The sequence below is a fragment of the Branchiostoma lanceolatum genome, chromosome 5 (genome assembly GCF_035083965.1).
Source record: "Branchiostoma lanceolatum isolate klBraLanc5 chromosome 5, klBraLanc5.hap2, whole genome shotgun sequence".
Lineage (NCBI taxonomy): Eukaryota > Metazoa > Chordata > Leptocardii > Amphioxiformes > Branchiostomatidae > Branchiostoma > Branchiostoma lanceolatum.
The window spans coordinates 21,978,850-21,996,121 of record NC_089726.1 but is presented as its reverse complement, the minus strand read 5'-3'; the positions used below and the strand labels follow the sequence as shown (position 1 = coordinate 21,996,121).

Here is a 17,272-nt window from a genome sequence, read left to right as displayed (position 1 = left end):
TATTTCCTAGGGGATGTTTACAAAATATTTAAAAACTTATTTTTTTCTGAACAACGCCCTATGCAATATATGTTCCATAAAAAAAACGTTTATTAGATAATAAATCATATTTTTAAAAACAAAATTGAATTGTATTGCGTCTTTAATAAAATAAACTTGATCACCCCTCTATTTGTAATGTTGCGCTCAACCCGGAAGTTGTTTTTTCTAGGTCAGCTGTAACTTGCAGTGAAAGTTGTCGAGTAGAGGTGGGCGGGTCTTTCTTAGGCGTTAAACTTCTCCTAGATGCGATATGGCTGCGGTGGAAGACAATGAGATGAGCGTCATTGCAGACGACATGGAACCAAGCTTTGCCAAGTGCCTGGTGGTGAGTTTAGAGTATTTTAGAGGCGTAAGAAGTGATTAGTACACGTGTAGCCAGCAGCCGGTGCTATCTATAGACTACTGTATATCGGTCTTTACCGGTAGAACCAGAATCATAAGCACGTGGTGGCGACTAAAAGTGTTAAGTCGAATGACGATTATACCTTAACCACTGACTGTGTGAATACAAATATCAACGCCCTTACACCCGTTACAGTACCACTACAACGACCTGCAGTGGCCCCTTCTCTCTGAATATACATTGTAGGGAAATTTGTGTCAACTGCTTGAAATGTGGCAGCCGTTAGTGGAATTGTGTGGGGCAATCGATAGGGTTTTTCGCCCAGAACCGAGAGGTCCCAGGTTCGAAACCACTGCTATGCCCCAATTGCAATGTTGTGCCCTTGTGAAAGGCACTTTACACGACTTTCCTCACTCCACCCAAGTGTGAATGGGTACCTGACTTCGGTTGGGGAAGGTCATAATTGAGGTCACTTGCTGGGGCCGAATGCTGTCGCCCAGACCCTTGCGACAGTTACACAAAGTGCAAATGTGGGGCAAATGTGTATCTGTTGTGTATTATGTGATTGTAAACCCTGCAGCAATTCAGCATTGGCTGCCATTGCACGGGTAATTTCTGACCAATAAACCATTATTAGACCACTTATAAACCATTATCACATAGGTAGATGGCGTCGACCAATCAGAAGCCACCATTGCCCACAATAAGTGGTCTGTTATCACGCCATAACACACCACTTATTGACGTCATGTCAGAACACAACCGTTCCATTTTGCAGAGGGGGTATCTTTTTGATGAATCCTTTTCTTAACCTTGTTTGAAAAATCTTTATAACCGTTGCATTTTGTAGAGGGGGTATCTATTTGATGAATCTTTTTCTTAACCTTGTTTAAAAAAATCTTTATTGTCTTAGAATTCCTAAATATTCCTTAGAATACATGAAAAAGGGAAAACAAATTTAAAATTCCCAAAAAAGTTCCGCGTGTTCCATTTGCTGTTGGCCAAAGAAACCACGTTCTATCTAAGGTTCCGCGCGTTCCATTTCCTGCTGGCCAAAGAACCTGTGTTCTATTCAGGTTTATCTGAGGTCATGTTGCAGGGAGATTCTTCAATGATAACATTTTCTGACTGACCTGAAACCGACCCTCCTATCCTGTGTGGTTGAAATAAATAAATCAGGCTACAGTTGTACATATTCTTCATCATCTTCTGTTAATAAAGGACAAATGTGAATTCTCAAATGCATTCTTAATAGTATAAGGGATCTATGCGTCAAACAGAAATTGTCTACTCTTATATGCGTCAGTTTGGATAAGCTATATGATAATAACGTTAATGACCCGCCTCTTCCTCGGTGTATATGGTGTCATAACGCCTGGTCATGTGCTATAACAACCTCATAAAACCACCTCGTTCGCTTCGCTCACTCGGTGGTTTTATTCGGTGGTTATAGCACATGGCCAGGCGTTATGACACCATATACACCTCGGGGCGGGTCATTAACCCTTAATTATCAAATAGTCTAATATGATAAACACACACGTTGTTTCCAGGCAGGAGGGATGGCGGGGACAGCGGTGGACGTGACTCTGTTTCCGCTGGACACACTGAAGACGCGGCTGCAGAGCGAGGCCGGCTTCTGGAGGTCAGGAGGCTTCAGGGGGATCTACTCTGGCCTGGGGTCCGCAGCCGTTGGTTCGGCTCCAGGAGGTAGGGGGTGCTCATCCTTATCAGTCGAATGTGGTCTGGTAGCCTGGTATCCAAACCTATTATAGCTCCTGAGTCCGCTTAGAAGAGACTGGAGAGCTATAAAAAGCTTGAAGACCAGGCTAATGGCTTGGTGGTGTAGGGTCTTAAAGGCAACCTATAGTCAGCAATATTAGGGTATTGAAAGTTGTATTTTCAAATTTTATTTTTTTCGCGATTTCTATCCATAGTAAGTTTAAATAACACTGTACCATTGCAGGGCTCGAAATAGTGGGTGCATGTGCACCTGTGTGCACCCAAAATTGGAGCTGTGCAACCTAATTTTTGACTGTGGGTGCACCAGTGCACCTTAAGATACTTTTGTACTCTTTAGGGTAAAGGTTCTCTTGTACACTAGCATACAGAATATTCTTGAAATGTAAGTATCAGTAAAAGCAATATAATCTTTGTAATTCATTTGATGTATTCTGTGTAGAATCACAGATTGAAGTTCTTAAGAGAGGCTGTGGCGTCAAGCTTATGTTTTGGTATCATTCAACTTTATTTTATGTGGTGCACCCAAATCATTTTCTGTGCACCTAATTTTTTAGGTTGGGTGCACCAGTGCACCTATTCCCAAAAATGAATTTCGAGGCCTGCATTGCATATCGACCATCATGGAGGAAAGATACAATGTCGTTGTGTGATGGGAACTCATTGCAAATCTGAGCACTTGGAGGCCAGCCATTATTTCAAACCTTCTGAACATACGCAATTCTGACCGATAAGGCCCGAACGCTTCCGGAGAATTAATCACATGGTCATGGCTCAATGTGCTCGGACACTGTGACGTCTTGCGGCCGGAAGTAACCAAAATTGTTGACAGAAAACGGTTACGGCTGAATCATGGGCTGATTATTGGGTGGTACCAATAAATAAAATACTCCTTTTGCAGCTTGTCTCTGTGTTCAAACACCCAATGTATAAAATAATGATGCAAATGTGCTAATATTGGGAATTTCATATAAATGTCCTTTTCCAGAATACTTCCAGTTTTACCCCCTGAAATTTCTTAGTGCACCTTTAACATTATGATAGAGGCTTTTCTGACTTTAAAGTGTGGAGAGAAAGTGTTAATAGCTTAAGAACTTTGTTAATCCTTGTGAAAATAGGCAGAGAGAAGTTTGCAATTATTTAGATCGTTCCTTTCCAGAAACATGAATCATGTTGATAAGAGTGTTGCAACATAGATAAGTTTTTCTTCCTCTTGAATAAAAGTTTTGTTTCTGTCCCCAGCTGCTGTCTTTTTTGTCACCTACGAGTTTGTGAAAAGCCTGACGGGGTCCCTCCTCCCAGAATCCCTTGCACCTGTCAGTCACATGATCGGAGCTTCTGCAGGAGAAGTTGTGAGTACAGCATTGTAAAAGTCTTACCTATGATACCTGCCTTATTCTGCGGACAGGTATTGGCATCTTACGTTGATGAAAGTTAGACATCCTGGTAATAAGATACGCCAAACATAATTACTCAAGCAACTGGATATGATTTTGAAACAGTCAGACGTTTCAGACAGTATCCACTGTCTTTCGTCACTGACTTGGCATCTTAATTCTCAGATTTAGGATATTCCATGCAGCTTTGTCAAAAGCTGTTACTATATCTAGCTGTGGTTTCAAGTATCACAATGTTGTTTTAAACCAAAGCATTCTACAAGTTTGTTTGTTCCCATAATCAGTAAACTGCCTAATTAAAAGGTGTAACACACCAGTTTTGTATGTAAAATACAAGCTTCACAAGATCAGATTGATTCATGTACACGTAGGTTGATCCACTCATACTAGGATGGACCCTACTCTTTCCAGGGGTCTTAAAAGACTACAGTTCTTAGAAGTTAGATCTCTATATTTTATTAAGAAGACAATACCTTAGATTGCACAGTTCAGCTGAAAGATTGACATTCTTATTTACAAGTTGTTTAACAAGTTGTATGTTGTTATTGTCGTTTGCCTCCATGTTTGCTACAGGCAGCCTGTATAGTGAGAGTACCAGTAGAGGTGGTGAAACAGAGAGCTCAGGCCAACCCCGGACAATCCAGCTACAGTGTGCTGAGGAGAACAGTCACACAGGAGGTAACACCAGTTTTTTCTTTGTTAGTCTGTTTTGCTGAGGCTGATCTGACATGGATTGAGTTCTCAGACACAAGCGTTTGCTGACAACAATGCCAAGTGTGCTTCCGGATAAAGGTCTCAGCTATCATGTCTTTTTTTGTTCTATTCTGAATGATTAATAGCCTCTACCAGGCTCCGCAGATCGCTGAGAAAACAGTAGAAATCGGCCAAATAGTCTAAGAGTGAATAGTATGCCAAGGGTAGTCAATCAGGGAAGTTCAATAGGCAATAGCGGACTACCCTTGGCATACTATTCACTCTATTTCGCCGACTTCTACTGTTTTCCCAGCGATCAGCGGAGCCTGGTAGAGGCTAAGTGATTAAACCCTGGGCACAGTTCTGCACCAACATGCCATTTTGTCTCCTGTAATAAAATTGGTGTATGGGTTGAGTCTGTGTGACAGAAACTCGTACTGTCCAGAGCTGTATTGAGCCCCTCCCATAGAGGCTTGACTGGTGGGAGGTTTGCGAGAAGCATGTTTCAGTCAGGCTAAAGTAGTGCTGCATACCTAAAGCTAAACCCGTGTTCAGGTTTAGGTCCGGATTCAGGTCCAGAGGTTCAGGTCCAGTTCCAGACTTATAAGTCCAGACCTGAACTCATGGCATATGTGTGCTAAACTAATTTTGTTCCTGTTACATGTAAAAGTGCATAAATTTTACATGCAGTTATATACAGTCAGTAGTAAATACAAAAACAGCAAATTTTTTTCATATTTTTCCAGTGCAAATTTCACGATCTAAGGGAGGTTTAAGATGATTCAGAAGATAAAGGAGAATATAAGCGAGAGTTTTGGACTTGAACCTAAACGTTAAGGTCCAGTCCAGTTCAGGTCCAGGGTCTAGATAATGTAGCACTAGGCTAGAGGTATGGTAATGGCTGTTGTAGATAAAGGGGGAAAGGAGGAGCAATTCAAGAGATCAAATAACATAAGAAAGAGCTTTAGAGATAGGGAGATATTAGGAGCTTGGTCTTCTTTTTCTGTTAACATTTATTTTCTTGTTTCTTTTTTATTTTTTATTGCAGGGATTCAGAGGACTTTACAGAGGTTATCTCAGCACAGTTATCAGAGAGGTATATATATATTAGAAATTGTCTCCTGTCTATATCTTAGTTAGAGTAATAATTGAAACACAATAAGCAGCAAGAATGTCATCGTTAAACACAAATAATTATTCTGACAAGGACCATGTATATGTTGACTAATTTGTCTGTAATATATCACGGCATTGAATGGTTGTGAACCCTACATTTTATCCCTTCCAGATTCCATTTTCATTTGTGCAGTTTCCAATCTGGGAGTTTCTGAAAGTAAGTGTTTGTTACTCCACTACTGAGTAGCATGAGTTGTCATCCATACTTCAAATGCTTGGGTAAGGAGAAAAACCAGTACCCATACCCGTACTCGTATAGGTACATGTACCCGTATAGGTCACCCGGTATACCCCTTTTTTTAAAGAAATAGTCTACAAAATATGTAAAAATCATAAGTGGTATCAGACATTGTTTATGTAGCAGGCTTGTCACATTTAGAACCCTGAGAAGCTAGAGATCGCAACGTGACACCCGTTCCAGACTCTGACCAATCACTGAAGAGGGTGGACAGATATCTACCAATCAGATGTCCTTGATGAGTGAGCTTCAGGGTAGCGAGTCTCCCGCCATGTCTTCTTTGCTGTGTCATGGGTTCTTAAAGATCTGTAGTCTGTAATGTGTTTTTGTTTCAAACTTAGAATAAGGTTGCAGTTTCACTTGAATGTACATTTAGCTGTTTTACTAAAACTGCTGCCAATGTCCCTATGATTTCACTGAGTTTAAAACATTTTCTACGTTCTTAAGAAATCGTGGTCCAGAAGACAAGGCAAACTGGTGGATCCCTGGCAGGGTGCAGTATGCGGTGCAATATCAGGTGACAACAGTTCCTATCTCATGATATGTTTAAAGGAAGGTAAACTTAAAATTCAAAAGTCCACTATACTTTGCTAAATATACCCGAAAGTCAAGTCCTCACTTGATTTACATAAGTCCGCCATAGTTCAAGGCTCTTTCGTCATTTTTAACCTGGGCCGTTCTGACAGCTGCTCGCCTGATGATTGAATTAATCAAATGTAAGGTCACAATGTGTGACATCAGGTCGGCATTTCCCATTCAGTATGAACAAGAATTTTGGATCTGGCTTCCATGAGAATGGATTTGAAGGAATTTTACGAATTCAGAGCTTGATTCCCTCGAATTCGTCAGAAAATTCCTCTAAATCCATCCGCAGGAAAGCCAGATCAAAAAGCCCTGTTTATACTGAATAGGAAATGCCGAGACCTGACGTCACATATTGTGACCTTCTAATTGATTAATTCAATCATCAGGCGAGTAGCCATCAGAATGGCCCAAGTTACAATATGAGGGGAGAGCCCTGAACTACATTGTATGGTGTAAGTCAACAAGTGAGGAGTTGACTTTTGGGTATACAGTCAAACCTGCCTATAGCGGTCACTCAAGGGACTGGCCAAAATCGACCGCTATGGACAGGTGGCCGCTCTATAGAAACGGTTGATTGACCACGAGTAATAAGTGGCACATGTTTTCTGTACCCACTGAGAAACATTTATTCACAAACATGTACAGTCAAACTTGGTCTACCGACCACTTCCACAAGACGACCATCGGCTCAAGATGACTGCTTTCGGTAGGTCCGGATTTTTCCACAAGCATATTTAGTCCAAGTCGATCCATCGATCCGCCCCCAATCCGGAGCACATGCGACCAAAATGTTGCCAAAGACAACCGTGTCATTTTCAATTGCGCGGCGACATCATTTATCAGCAAATAATTGCGGAATTTCACGGTAAAATCAGCCTGTTTGGGTCGGATTCCTTGCCGGGAGAAAAAACAACAGCTGCAAGATGAGAGGTCATAGGGTCATTGGGATAGTCTACTGTAATGTGGGTGCAGCTGCAATGTGTGAGTTATGATTTTACTCTACATGAAATAGTACAAAATGTAAACTTATTTCGTCAAAGAAGTTCTTTGAAGAAGAGAACAGAATATACAAAGAATGGATGACTTTATAACCTTTTTTTAGAGGATAAAAGGCATCTGTCTTTGTTTTAACAAACTGCTCCCCCATGGTACTACTAGTGAAGTAACCCAAGTAAACAAAACGTCCCGCTAGGACCGCGCACCAAGAGGCTCTGTTTGTCTCAAATTTCTGGCGCCTTGGCGGTTTTGGAAATTCAAAACCAGCACCAGGAGCAAAATAAAACATTTTCATGGGTAACACTGCAGCTATAATGACATTTTTTTTCTGCGGGGATTTGAAAGAAGGCTCCCGAATCTTGCGGCGACCATGCGCCGTGACCGTTATCGGCAGTGTTTCCAGACCCGCGGGACCGAAAATCGAGTGGCCGCGACCGCGTTGGACAGGTGACCGCTATAGCCTAATTCTTAATGCTTATGTCAATGGGAAAAATCCAAGGGACCGACAAAAAGTGACCACTATGGGCAGGTGGCCGCTATGCAAAGGTGACCGCTAATACAGGTTTGACTGTAATTAGCAAAGTATAGTAGACTTTTCAATTTCAAGTTTAGCTTCCCTTTAAGTGTAGTGGAAACCATATACCAGTAGTGGGTGAGTAGTGGGCAACAAAATTGGCCTTTTTGATCTTTGAACCCCAAATCCAGTTATCATTTACAGTATACACTTTTAGGCAAGGTTTCAGCAAATAAAGATGATCGAGACTTAAATCATCATTAGATCCTCTTAAAGAACGGTTGCATGTAGCTGTGCAAGGACTAGATGTAACAGGCCATTCGGTGTAATATAATCAGCTGTTGCCGCTCCCCGTGCCTGCGAAGCTGGTGTGTTATGCTGCATGATGGTTATACCGGCTGTATAGAATGATACTGATACAGATCCTCAAGTCAGTTGACCAATTCAGATTTAGAACCTGATGATATGATATATGCAGCCAACACATGACTGTAATTTAATCTTCCTTATCTCTTCTTCTCCTTCGTCTTACTCCCAGGGGGATTTTCAGCTGCAGTAACTACACCACTGGATTTAGCAAAAACCAGAATCATGCTGGCTAAGGTAGGAATGTTTCTTGTGAAAGAAGTGAAAGCTTACTCCTACTTTATGAGATGAATGTACACAAAACTTCAGGTCTCTCTCAGAAAAATAAGTTGTTCCTCAAATGTCATAAGTATTTCCAAGATAAAATGTCTATGTATGCCCAGCTTGCGAGTTACATTTGACTGCCTTAAGGTTTACTTTCCTGCACACCAGTAGTAGAAGTTTTGAGAGTGCTTTTTTTTGTAGTAAAATAAATGCAATATAGTCATGACAGAAAATATCTTGCACTCCGTGAACAGTTTCCTTCTTTGATCTTTTTCTCAGGTTGGGACAGAAACTGCAAGAGGAAGCATTCCCTCTGTGTTGCAAACAATATGGAGGACAGATGGTATGAGGGGGTAAGTGTATCTTTGTTTGTATTGTACTACCATCAAACCACCTTATAAGATATAGCCACCATATATATATATAGATGAGTAAAATGCAAAAACAGCATCACTTTGCCAATGAGGTTGATACGTTTTCATTGCTGTTTGTAAGTGGGTGGGCCCAGCGTTTGTGGTTGTTACTCAAAAAGTTGTGGATTGTTCCATATGATATTTGGTGTGTGGATAGGGGTGCAGCAAACAAAGGACACCGTCAGTTGTGGACATTCTTGTGGCTAGTTACAGTACTGCAGCAGAATGTCCCAGTTTCATTCATAAATGTGGTTGGTTCTATAACATGCTAAATGTGCCCTCTGAAGGATTGTAATCTCTTTTCAGTGTCCTTCAAGTCGAGTGAGTGACAATGGCCAGTATTGAGAGTTCAGACTCTTTACTTCCTTGTCCAGAGGCAACTTAGTTACCTCTAAAACTTAAACTTCTAGACTCAGCCCGCTATATCTGTTTTTGCATTGACCACTAACTCTCATGTGGCAGCAAATGGTCAAGTGGCTATTTGCTAGCAGACACAAGATCGATTGCTTGTATTCCTGACTAGATGCTGTCTGTCCTTTACAACACTTTTCCTCACTCAACCCAGGTGTAAAAATGGCTTCGGTTTTCGAGGTTAAAGGCAGTGGAAGGAGAGGGCTTGCCCCCCCCCCCTTCCAATACCGTGCCCTAGACACGGTGAATAACAACCCACTGCCCCTACGGCCAAATAAGAGGCCATGGGACCTGTACCTTGCACTAAGTTGGTAGATCTTTACTGTACAATGTCTCAGAGAACTAAGGAAATACAGGAGTAATCTTCATCATTTTTCTCTCTTTTCCACAGGTTATTTGCAGGAGTTGGCCCCCGTACCCTGTGGATCAGTCTGGGAGGGTTCATTTTCCTGGGGGTGTACGACAAGTCGAAAGCTGTGATGTCTAACGTCTCTAAGGACGTTGTAACATAGCTAAGGAAAATAGACTAAGTGTGTTTCAATCCAGATGACATCACAGCTATGAACAACCCGACTAATTGATCGCTTTGAAACTCAGATTCGAATCAGCCATGACCCAACAAATTGCTTCCTAGTTTGCTTTAAATCTGGCAAAACAAACTCGCCAGTGATATGCTGGAAGGTGTCAGCTTTTAAAAGATGTTTTCAGATTGACAATTTTGGCACTTTGGAAGTGATAGAAAGTATCCGCGATTTAACGTTGAAAGAAAAGGAGTAGAAACTATTTTTTAAACGTTGAATTGCAGATACTTTCTATCACTTCCAAAGGGCCAAGATTGTCAATCTGAAAATATATTTTAAAAGCTGACACCTTCCAGCATCTCAGTGGTGAGTTTGTTCTGCCAGATTTAGTCGTTAAAGCAAACTAGGAAGCAATTTGTCAGGTTGATTTGAATCTGAGTTTCAACTCGATCGATTGGTCGGGGTTATCAACACTCCACTTCAGCTTGCTTGCAACAAGGCAGCTCATCAGTCGTTACAGCAAAAGTTAGTTAGTTAGCCTAAAAGTTCATCTTTGTTGGTTGAAATCATTCCGAAGCTAATTTGAACTGTAGTTTCCTATACCCAAAAATGGACTGAGTAACCAAATTTTCCAACTGCCCAATTCAAGGGTACATGTATTTGGAGTTTCTTTTATCACAACCAGCAATCTCACCTGCTGACGTATCGGTGTCTGTCAGACACCTACTTCAGAGCTTCTGTCCAAGTCAAGTTTTTGTCAAGGAATGAACAATCCACTGCTTCTGTGACATCACTGCAACTTATGATCCACTGCTCACCAAGTCAAGTGTTCTTTCTGCATAACATAATGTTAGAAAAGCAGTGGATTACTCATTCATTTGACAAAGAAAGTCTTGGCAAGTTCCATTTTTTGTGTTAGAAAGTACAGTTCAATTTTCTATCTGAAATGAGGTATTACAGTCTATGTTTGGCTTGATTATGATTTGATTTTTTCTTGGTGGCAAGCATTCTGTTATCTTAACCTTCTCCCTGCTGTCTGACCCCACAATGAAAACTTTGTGTCAAAAGGTTACCCTAGCAGCGTAAAGGTTAAATTATCATGTGTAGGTGGATTTATTATACAAACTTTAAGATGGGTATTTTGCACAGTCTATCGAAGAGCTTTGGATTGTACCAACTGCAACAATATCAACACCTTATAATATGGGTTTTACTATGCAATGTTTATCTTTATCAGTATTATATAACATTGGTAAGTCACATCGTATAAACATGTGAATCGTTCCTCGTTTTCCACGATTATTACCTTCTAGTCTAATTCTAGTCGGTGTATAGCTATAGGTTGCATTTGCTTATTTATTTCAACCAAGGAGGTTTTTTTAAAACCTCCTTGTTTCAACTGTGGCACATTGGCTAAGGTAACATAAATTTGGGAATGCGTGTTTGAGGATCATACATGTATTTTGGCAATATTGGTTGAAGTAATAAATGTTGGGATTTGGTACATTGTTGTTGAGTATTAATGGTATGTATGGAATGTGGTAGAGTATGTGGTATGTTTGGAATGAGGTAGAGTATTAATGGTATGTATGGAATGAGGTAGAGTATGAATGGTATGTATGGAATGAGGTAAAGAACAATTTTACTAGGGCCAGCAGCATGGCTTAGATTTAGAATGAATGAAAAATGGATAAATGAATAGACGAACAAACGAATGAATGAATGAAAGTGATATTTTGATCTTCAAAGTATACAAAGCCAAAATGAGCTTAGTACAGGTCGTCAATGAGTAGTAAAAATACACAGAAAAATAGATGCACCAAGTTTTATTGATACTAAATGAAGGCAACTTCTCACTAATCTTTACTGCGTAGTTATGAATTCTTAAGAACAGATATATCAAAATTTGCTATATATGAAAGGTAATCTAGTAAGCACTCTAGGAAAGTCTATTGAAAAAAAACCTCTGTCTCTCTTTTAGTGTACAGTCTAGATCATAGCTCCGGAGAACCTCTAATAAAAACCTGCCTTGGAGGCACCGATTTAGTACAAAATACCTCAGGTATTTGTGTACGGCTCATCATCATCATCAGTCGACGTGCTTTCGCTACGACAGGGTTATACCGCCCTTTTCACGGGGTGATGTACCCTTTCGTTGGCTGTCGTATATACAAGACGGGGATGCGCCAGGCCTCCCGTCCGGGTGAATGGTGTAAATCACCGTATGGCTGATTCGAGACGGAAGTTCGCCAGTGTACGGCTAGAAGCCACCTGCATATAGATGTTGCCTTTCGAGTTCTTTAAGCCCTTTGTACTCTGTAACCTTCAGCATACGTATTCAGGATCGTAAGATGTCTTTAAAACGTAAACGTTTCTTAAAACGTAAGGGTCCGATCACACGTGTGTGTGTATTCAAGTGTATATGTGTTTCGCATTAACATTTTTTTGTTAAAGCCCCCGTCACAAATCAACAATTTAGCTCGGCCGACTTGTCGGCGAGCTCCAAATGGCGATTTTCGGGCGAAGTTCGACCGACGTCCTGTCGATTCTACGGGCTTCGGGCGAATTTTCGGAGCTCGGCCGACGTTCGCGTGTCACTGGAAGCTGCGCTTAAATTCAGCGAGGCCTCGGCGACGATTTTTGAACTCGCACAGCTCGTCAACAGTTTGCCCGTAGCTCGCCCGAGCAACGCCCAGCACTCGGCCAATATTCGGGCGGGCATCCGACGATTTTAGACCCGATTTTTGGTCGGTCGGAGGTCGCCCGAACTCTTCGGCCTCGTGCGAGCCTCGGACGGGCTTTGTACAATAATCGGACGACCGTCGTCAGTGTTCCGGCCGACTCATGAAAAGTAAGGCGTGCTTCGGGCGAGCGTTGTACTGGTGTCGATGGGAGCTTGGACGGGCTCCGGCCGAACTCCTTCTTGTTTATAAATAAATGGTAACGACAGCTTGGTTTATAACATATTGTATGATAAGACTTTAATATTAACTAATACTAATATCAACTTGTCAAAGAATGCTGCCAAACTTTTCTAATGAAAGACAAGTCAATTGCAAAGTTAAATTTCATTGAAACAATTTTATTATAAATAAAATGCGGACTCCGAAGACAATCCTTCTTGTTTCTTTTTTGGTATTATATTCACCTTGAATATTCACCTTGAAGCTCAGCCAGTAGGTACCCTTAGGGGTAATGAGGCTGTGTATTAGTTTGGATGTTTCACTTATATGTATCAATGAACTGGGGCTTGACTTTTGAGGCTTGACTTGACATCCTGAGTTTTACCTCCACAAAATGACTAGTTGAAAGTCCACTGATGAGTCATTATAGATCTATGTTTGTCTGCCGAGGCACGCCCAGGCGTCGGCAGGGCGTCGATAGGCTTATCAACGGTCGTCCGAAGCTCGGACGGCGTTCGCCCGAGCTTCGGTCGATTTCCGTTTGCTGAAAATGTTTGGATCGGGGTTAAACGACTGATCTGTTGACTTTGTGGCTCCTGCGCTAGTATTCGGATTGGTTTATGACAAAATTCCTGTTTAGGTTATTATTTTCAGTGTGCCCACCCACTTCACTCATGCCCGACAGATTTGCCACAACTCAGAAAGTATAGTTGGTCCAAATTTGAGCTTGTTACCAGGTCAGTTGATTCTGACTTCGTCCGTGTCCAAGACATGGTACCGTCTTATGTGGGATTTATGATTATTAGTGTTCGACGGACGTCGCCCGAGCTCCGTTCAATTTGTGACGGGGCAGGTTTTAAGCGAAAAATACGGTCGACGCTCGGGCGAATTTGAAATTCGGCGAGCTCCCGGCGATCTATAAAATCGGCCGATGCTCGCATGAATTGTGACGCCGGCTTAAGGAAGGTCTGCAGGGAAGAAGTTGTTTTCTGCTTTGACCCATCGTTGTGCAGCATAGTTATCGAACAAAGAAATGCCTTCTTCGGCTGGAAACTTAACCTAGACCAAAAACATGTTAATACGCAACTCATGTGGTCTTGTACGTGTGTAAATACACAAAAGTGTGAAAGGGGCTTTAGAACATCGCGCAGTAAAGCCCTTGTCACACTTGTGCGTATTTACAAATCCGCATGAGTTGCGTATTAACATGTTTTGGTTTAGGTTAAGTTTACAGCCGACGAAGACATTTCTTAGGTTCGGTCACTTGGCTGCACAACGGTGGGTTAAGGTAGAAAAAACTTTGTCCCCGCAAACTTTACTTAAGCCAAAAAAATGTTAATGCACAACTCACGCGCCCTTCAATATACGCACAAGTGTGACAGGGCCCTAAGCTTGCATCGCCTCAAAGAATGATGCAACTGCAACAAGATCGACTCCGCTTGGATCTTCCCCGGACGTTTGCTGAATTCTCCTCAAGTTCAACTTGGATTCGAACGTCGTCCGGACGTCTTTCAGGCAGCTGGGATTGTTCCTGGGAAGACGACAAAACTGCAGTAAACCCGTCAGAGTGGCAGTTTTTGTCATGACACACAATAAGCCCATTCACGGTTCCGACAACGCATGTGCAGTGTCAAAGGTAAAGGCCCCCGAGACGTAAACAAAACACGTCGGGGTGTTGTTATGCAAATCTCTAGACAATGTCGAGACGAGCACTGTTTACAAGCCAGGGGCCTTCACCTTTGACACTGCACATGCGTAGTCGGAACCATGAATGGGCTTAAACATGTAGACCCAAATCTCTGTTCAGTTATTTCGAGACTCCATGTATGCAAATGGGTTCTGTCCTTACAATGACTGTTGCTTTACAAATTCAGTCAGATCTGTAGTAGAGACCACCTTTGCATAAGGAACACCTGGCCATTGTGGCCATCTTTTTGTTGCGAAATTGGTGGACCCCTGGCCTAAGGTTATTTTGACCATTTGCCGAAGCATTCACAACCATTGAGTACGTTAAGTGGTTACTTTATACATGTACAGCCTTGGCTGTACTATTACTATTGAAACCCACTTTTTATTCGATTGTTCTTTACATGGAGATAATCGCCAATTGCTGTTTAAGACAATAGAATTAGACAAGAAATGTACAAAAATGTCAAAGCAGGACACTTTTATATACCTGATGCCATTTAAGAACTAATATATAATAGACAAAAAATGTAGTCATGTTTCTAAATGTTTCAAAAAGAGAGAAGAAACTACTATTATAGGTGATCAACATTAGTTTAGCAATAGTCCACAGTTTTGTTAGTCTCTTTAATGTTAGAATGTAGCATCTTATATCAATTCATGTTTTGCATTATGTTTCTTATAGACCACATGTGCATTTAGCTCATCTGGGCAGGAATATGCAATAAAGACTATTACATGTATATAATCACTATTGTAAGGAAAAGTACAATGTCTCAAATTTCCTCATGGCATTACCTGTAATTTGGGGTAACATGTCCCGATTTGGCCGTCCGCCCGATGGGTAAAGATGATAGTGGGCTTGTTCCCTAGAGTGACCGCGGTCTCATCCTTTCGTCTGTCCCCAACCAGGAAGCAGACGGTGTAGATGGCCAGTTCAAACTCCGGGCTTGTGCCGAGGAAGAAACTGCCATTTGTTTTGCTGCTGCCGTTTTTCCAGGTGAAATCAATCGTGATGATGTGTTTGTCGCAGGCCTTATAAAGGACGAGATGAAGAATCACCATATGAATTTTTATTTTGATGTTTGTAACATCAAATCCGTTTCAAATCCAACTCTATGGAATAATAAGTTTATTCTGTAACATTTAGCTAGTATAGCGGTTTGAAATCTGACAGATTTTGATATGATGGCATCAATGTTAATGTCTTTGTTGGTATATTTTCACTTCCTGTTCGCCAATGATCGAGATTTGCAGGTGTAAATACAGCGACGCAAGTAATAAAGACATCGAAATAATTTAATCATCACAACCACAACTAGAGTTAAGTATTTATACTACAAACACTTCGGGTTTGCTATGGTAGTTTAGTGATTGCGTTTTTTTTATAAATATGAATTGGTATTGATTTTTGTCTTTTTATTTGAGTTGAATGTGTGATAGTTGTGTGCCGATTTGTTGAAAAATACAGAGAACGCTAGTGACCCAAAAATACACCCCTCCCGATAAAATGGTATGGCGACCCTCTGACGCCACAATTCAAGATGGCGGCCACCACACATGCCAAGGGATCCAACATAGGTTTTGCTACGCAAACCTGTAACTAACCTCAAAGCCCTTGTAGCGAAGGTTCTTCTGACGCTCCTCCAGATACAGCTGGACCCAGTTGTGGAAGCCGCGCACCAGGCCGTTACTTATCTCTCCCACAAACACATGTTCAAACGCTGACCTGTAGGGCAGCAAATTATGCTTTGCATGAGTTTCGGATTTGTTAAAGGCAACCAAAGCAATATTAGAGACCAACAAATGTAATGAAAAAATTGCGAAATCTTTATTGTAGTGATGCTGTCTAGCACATTTGTGTAATATCTTCATACTTTGAGCATTCTAAGTCAAAAGATCTTTCTTAGCTATAGCATTTAGCAGACAGTCAAGAAAACAGTCTGAATTACAGCTAATTTACAGAGAGATCAGCAATACAATTACAAGAATAATGCTAAAATACGTACGTATAGTATAAGTCATTAAAATGCATAGATATTACGAGTGCTTTTAATCTATACTTACTAGTTGATACGTATGTACATAACAATTATTGATAAGGACTCATAGCGCACGAACATTTTTGTCCCGTCTTCGTTTGGCCTGGAATGACGCTGAAACCACAATTTGTACAGCAACTTTTTGAAGGCTTTTTCAGGATCTCCTTTACGGCCAGGTGCAGGTCCTGTGAATAGGTCTCAGAAATCATTCATACAATAATGGAACACAAGACATTGAAACCCGAACAGTTTTCTGAATCTGAGTCAAACTTCAAAGTTTTGAGTTGATGTATGATCAAACTATCCACTTCAATTATACAAATAAATTCCTAATTTGCATAATTAATGCAAACGCGCCATAATTCATCTAAGTGGTAAATGATAGGGCTGTCAATATTGCGACATGTGTAAGTTAGTTAAAGGTGTTCATGACCAAGCATATGTTATGTAAATGTTCAAGTCATTTGCATAAACAGAATAGTTCATGGAGATATGAGGTCTCAGAACTCTTTTTTTGTAGCGTTTGTGTATGTGTGCATGTGTGTGTATGTCGATAAACAGCATAACTCGAGAAGGCCTGAATGGTTTGTGTTTATATTTGGTATGTGGGTAGGTCTTGATGAGACCTGAAAATGATTAGATTTAGGGGCCCCTAGCAGCTTGTTCAGATACTGCAGCGGAACTTCAAATTCCAATTTTTACATCTCGGTGCTCTGGACTTGTCATGGTCCTTATGTTTGAGTGGTAGATAGCTGTTGGGCCAGAGAGTAAGTGGTGTAGGTTTCGGCCCCATAGCGGCCTTTTTGGAACTGCAGGATCAGGTTTGCCTTGATACGATTAATGCAAATGAGGACAGCATTTGCATAATCAATGAGAAACAGCCATAATACGTCATCCATAAAGGTTAAAATCATTTGTCGTGGAATTCGAGTTGGATAATGT

The 17,272-nt window shown here is 41.2% G+C and overlaps 2 protein-coding genes across 2 annotated transcripts; one reads left to right on the top strand and one right to left on the bottom strand.

The window, feature by feature from the left end:
* Window positions 1-192: 192 nt before the first annotated feature.
* LOC136435709 (mitochondrial S-adenosylmethionine carrier protein-like) lies at window positions 193-11,203 on the top strand. Its single transcript, XM_066429375.1, has 10 exons — window positions 193-367; window positions 1,939-2,095; window positions 3,368-3,477; window positions 4,096-4,200; window positions 5,264-5,311; window positions 5,504-5,548; window positions 6,077-6,146; window positions 8,263-8,327; window positions 8,634-8,707; window positions 9,570-11,203. Exons 1-10 carry the CDS (start codon window positions 293-295, stop codon window positions 9,688-9,690), a joined length of 870 nt encoding a protein of 289 aa, XP_066285472.1. The 5' UTR covers window positions 193-292; the 3' UTR covers window positions 9,691-11,203.
* Window positions 11,204-13,935: 2,732 nt separating this feature from the next.
* On the bottom strand, window positions 13,936-16,503 carry LOC136434282 (uridylate-specific endoribonuclease B-like). The gene is made up of 4 exons (XM_066427008.1): window positions 16,410-16,503; window positions 15,897-16,017; window positions 15,087-15,323; window positions 13,936-14,133 (listed from the first exon to the last, which is right to left on the bottom strand). Coding segments are annotated over exons 1-4 (489 nt in total). The 5' UTR covers window positions 16,412-16,503; the 3' UTR covers window positions 13,936-14,004.
* Between the last annotated feature and the right edge of the window lie 769 nt (window positions 16,504-17,272).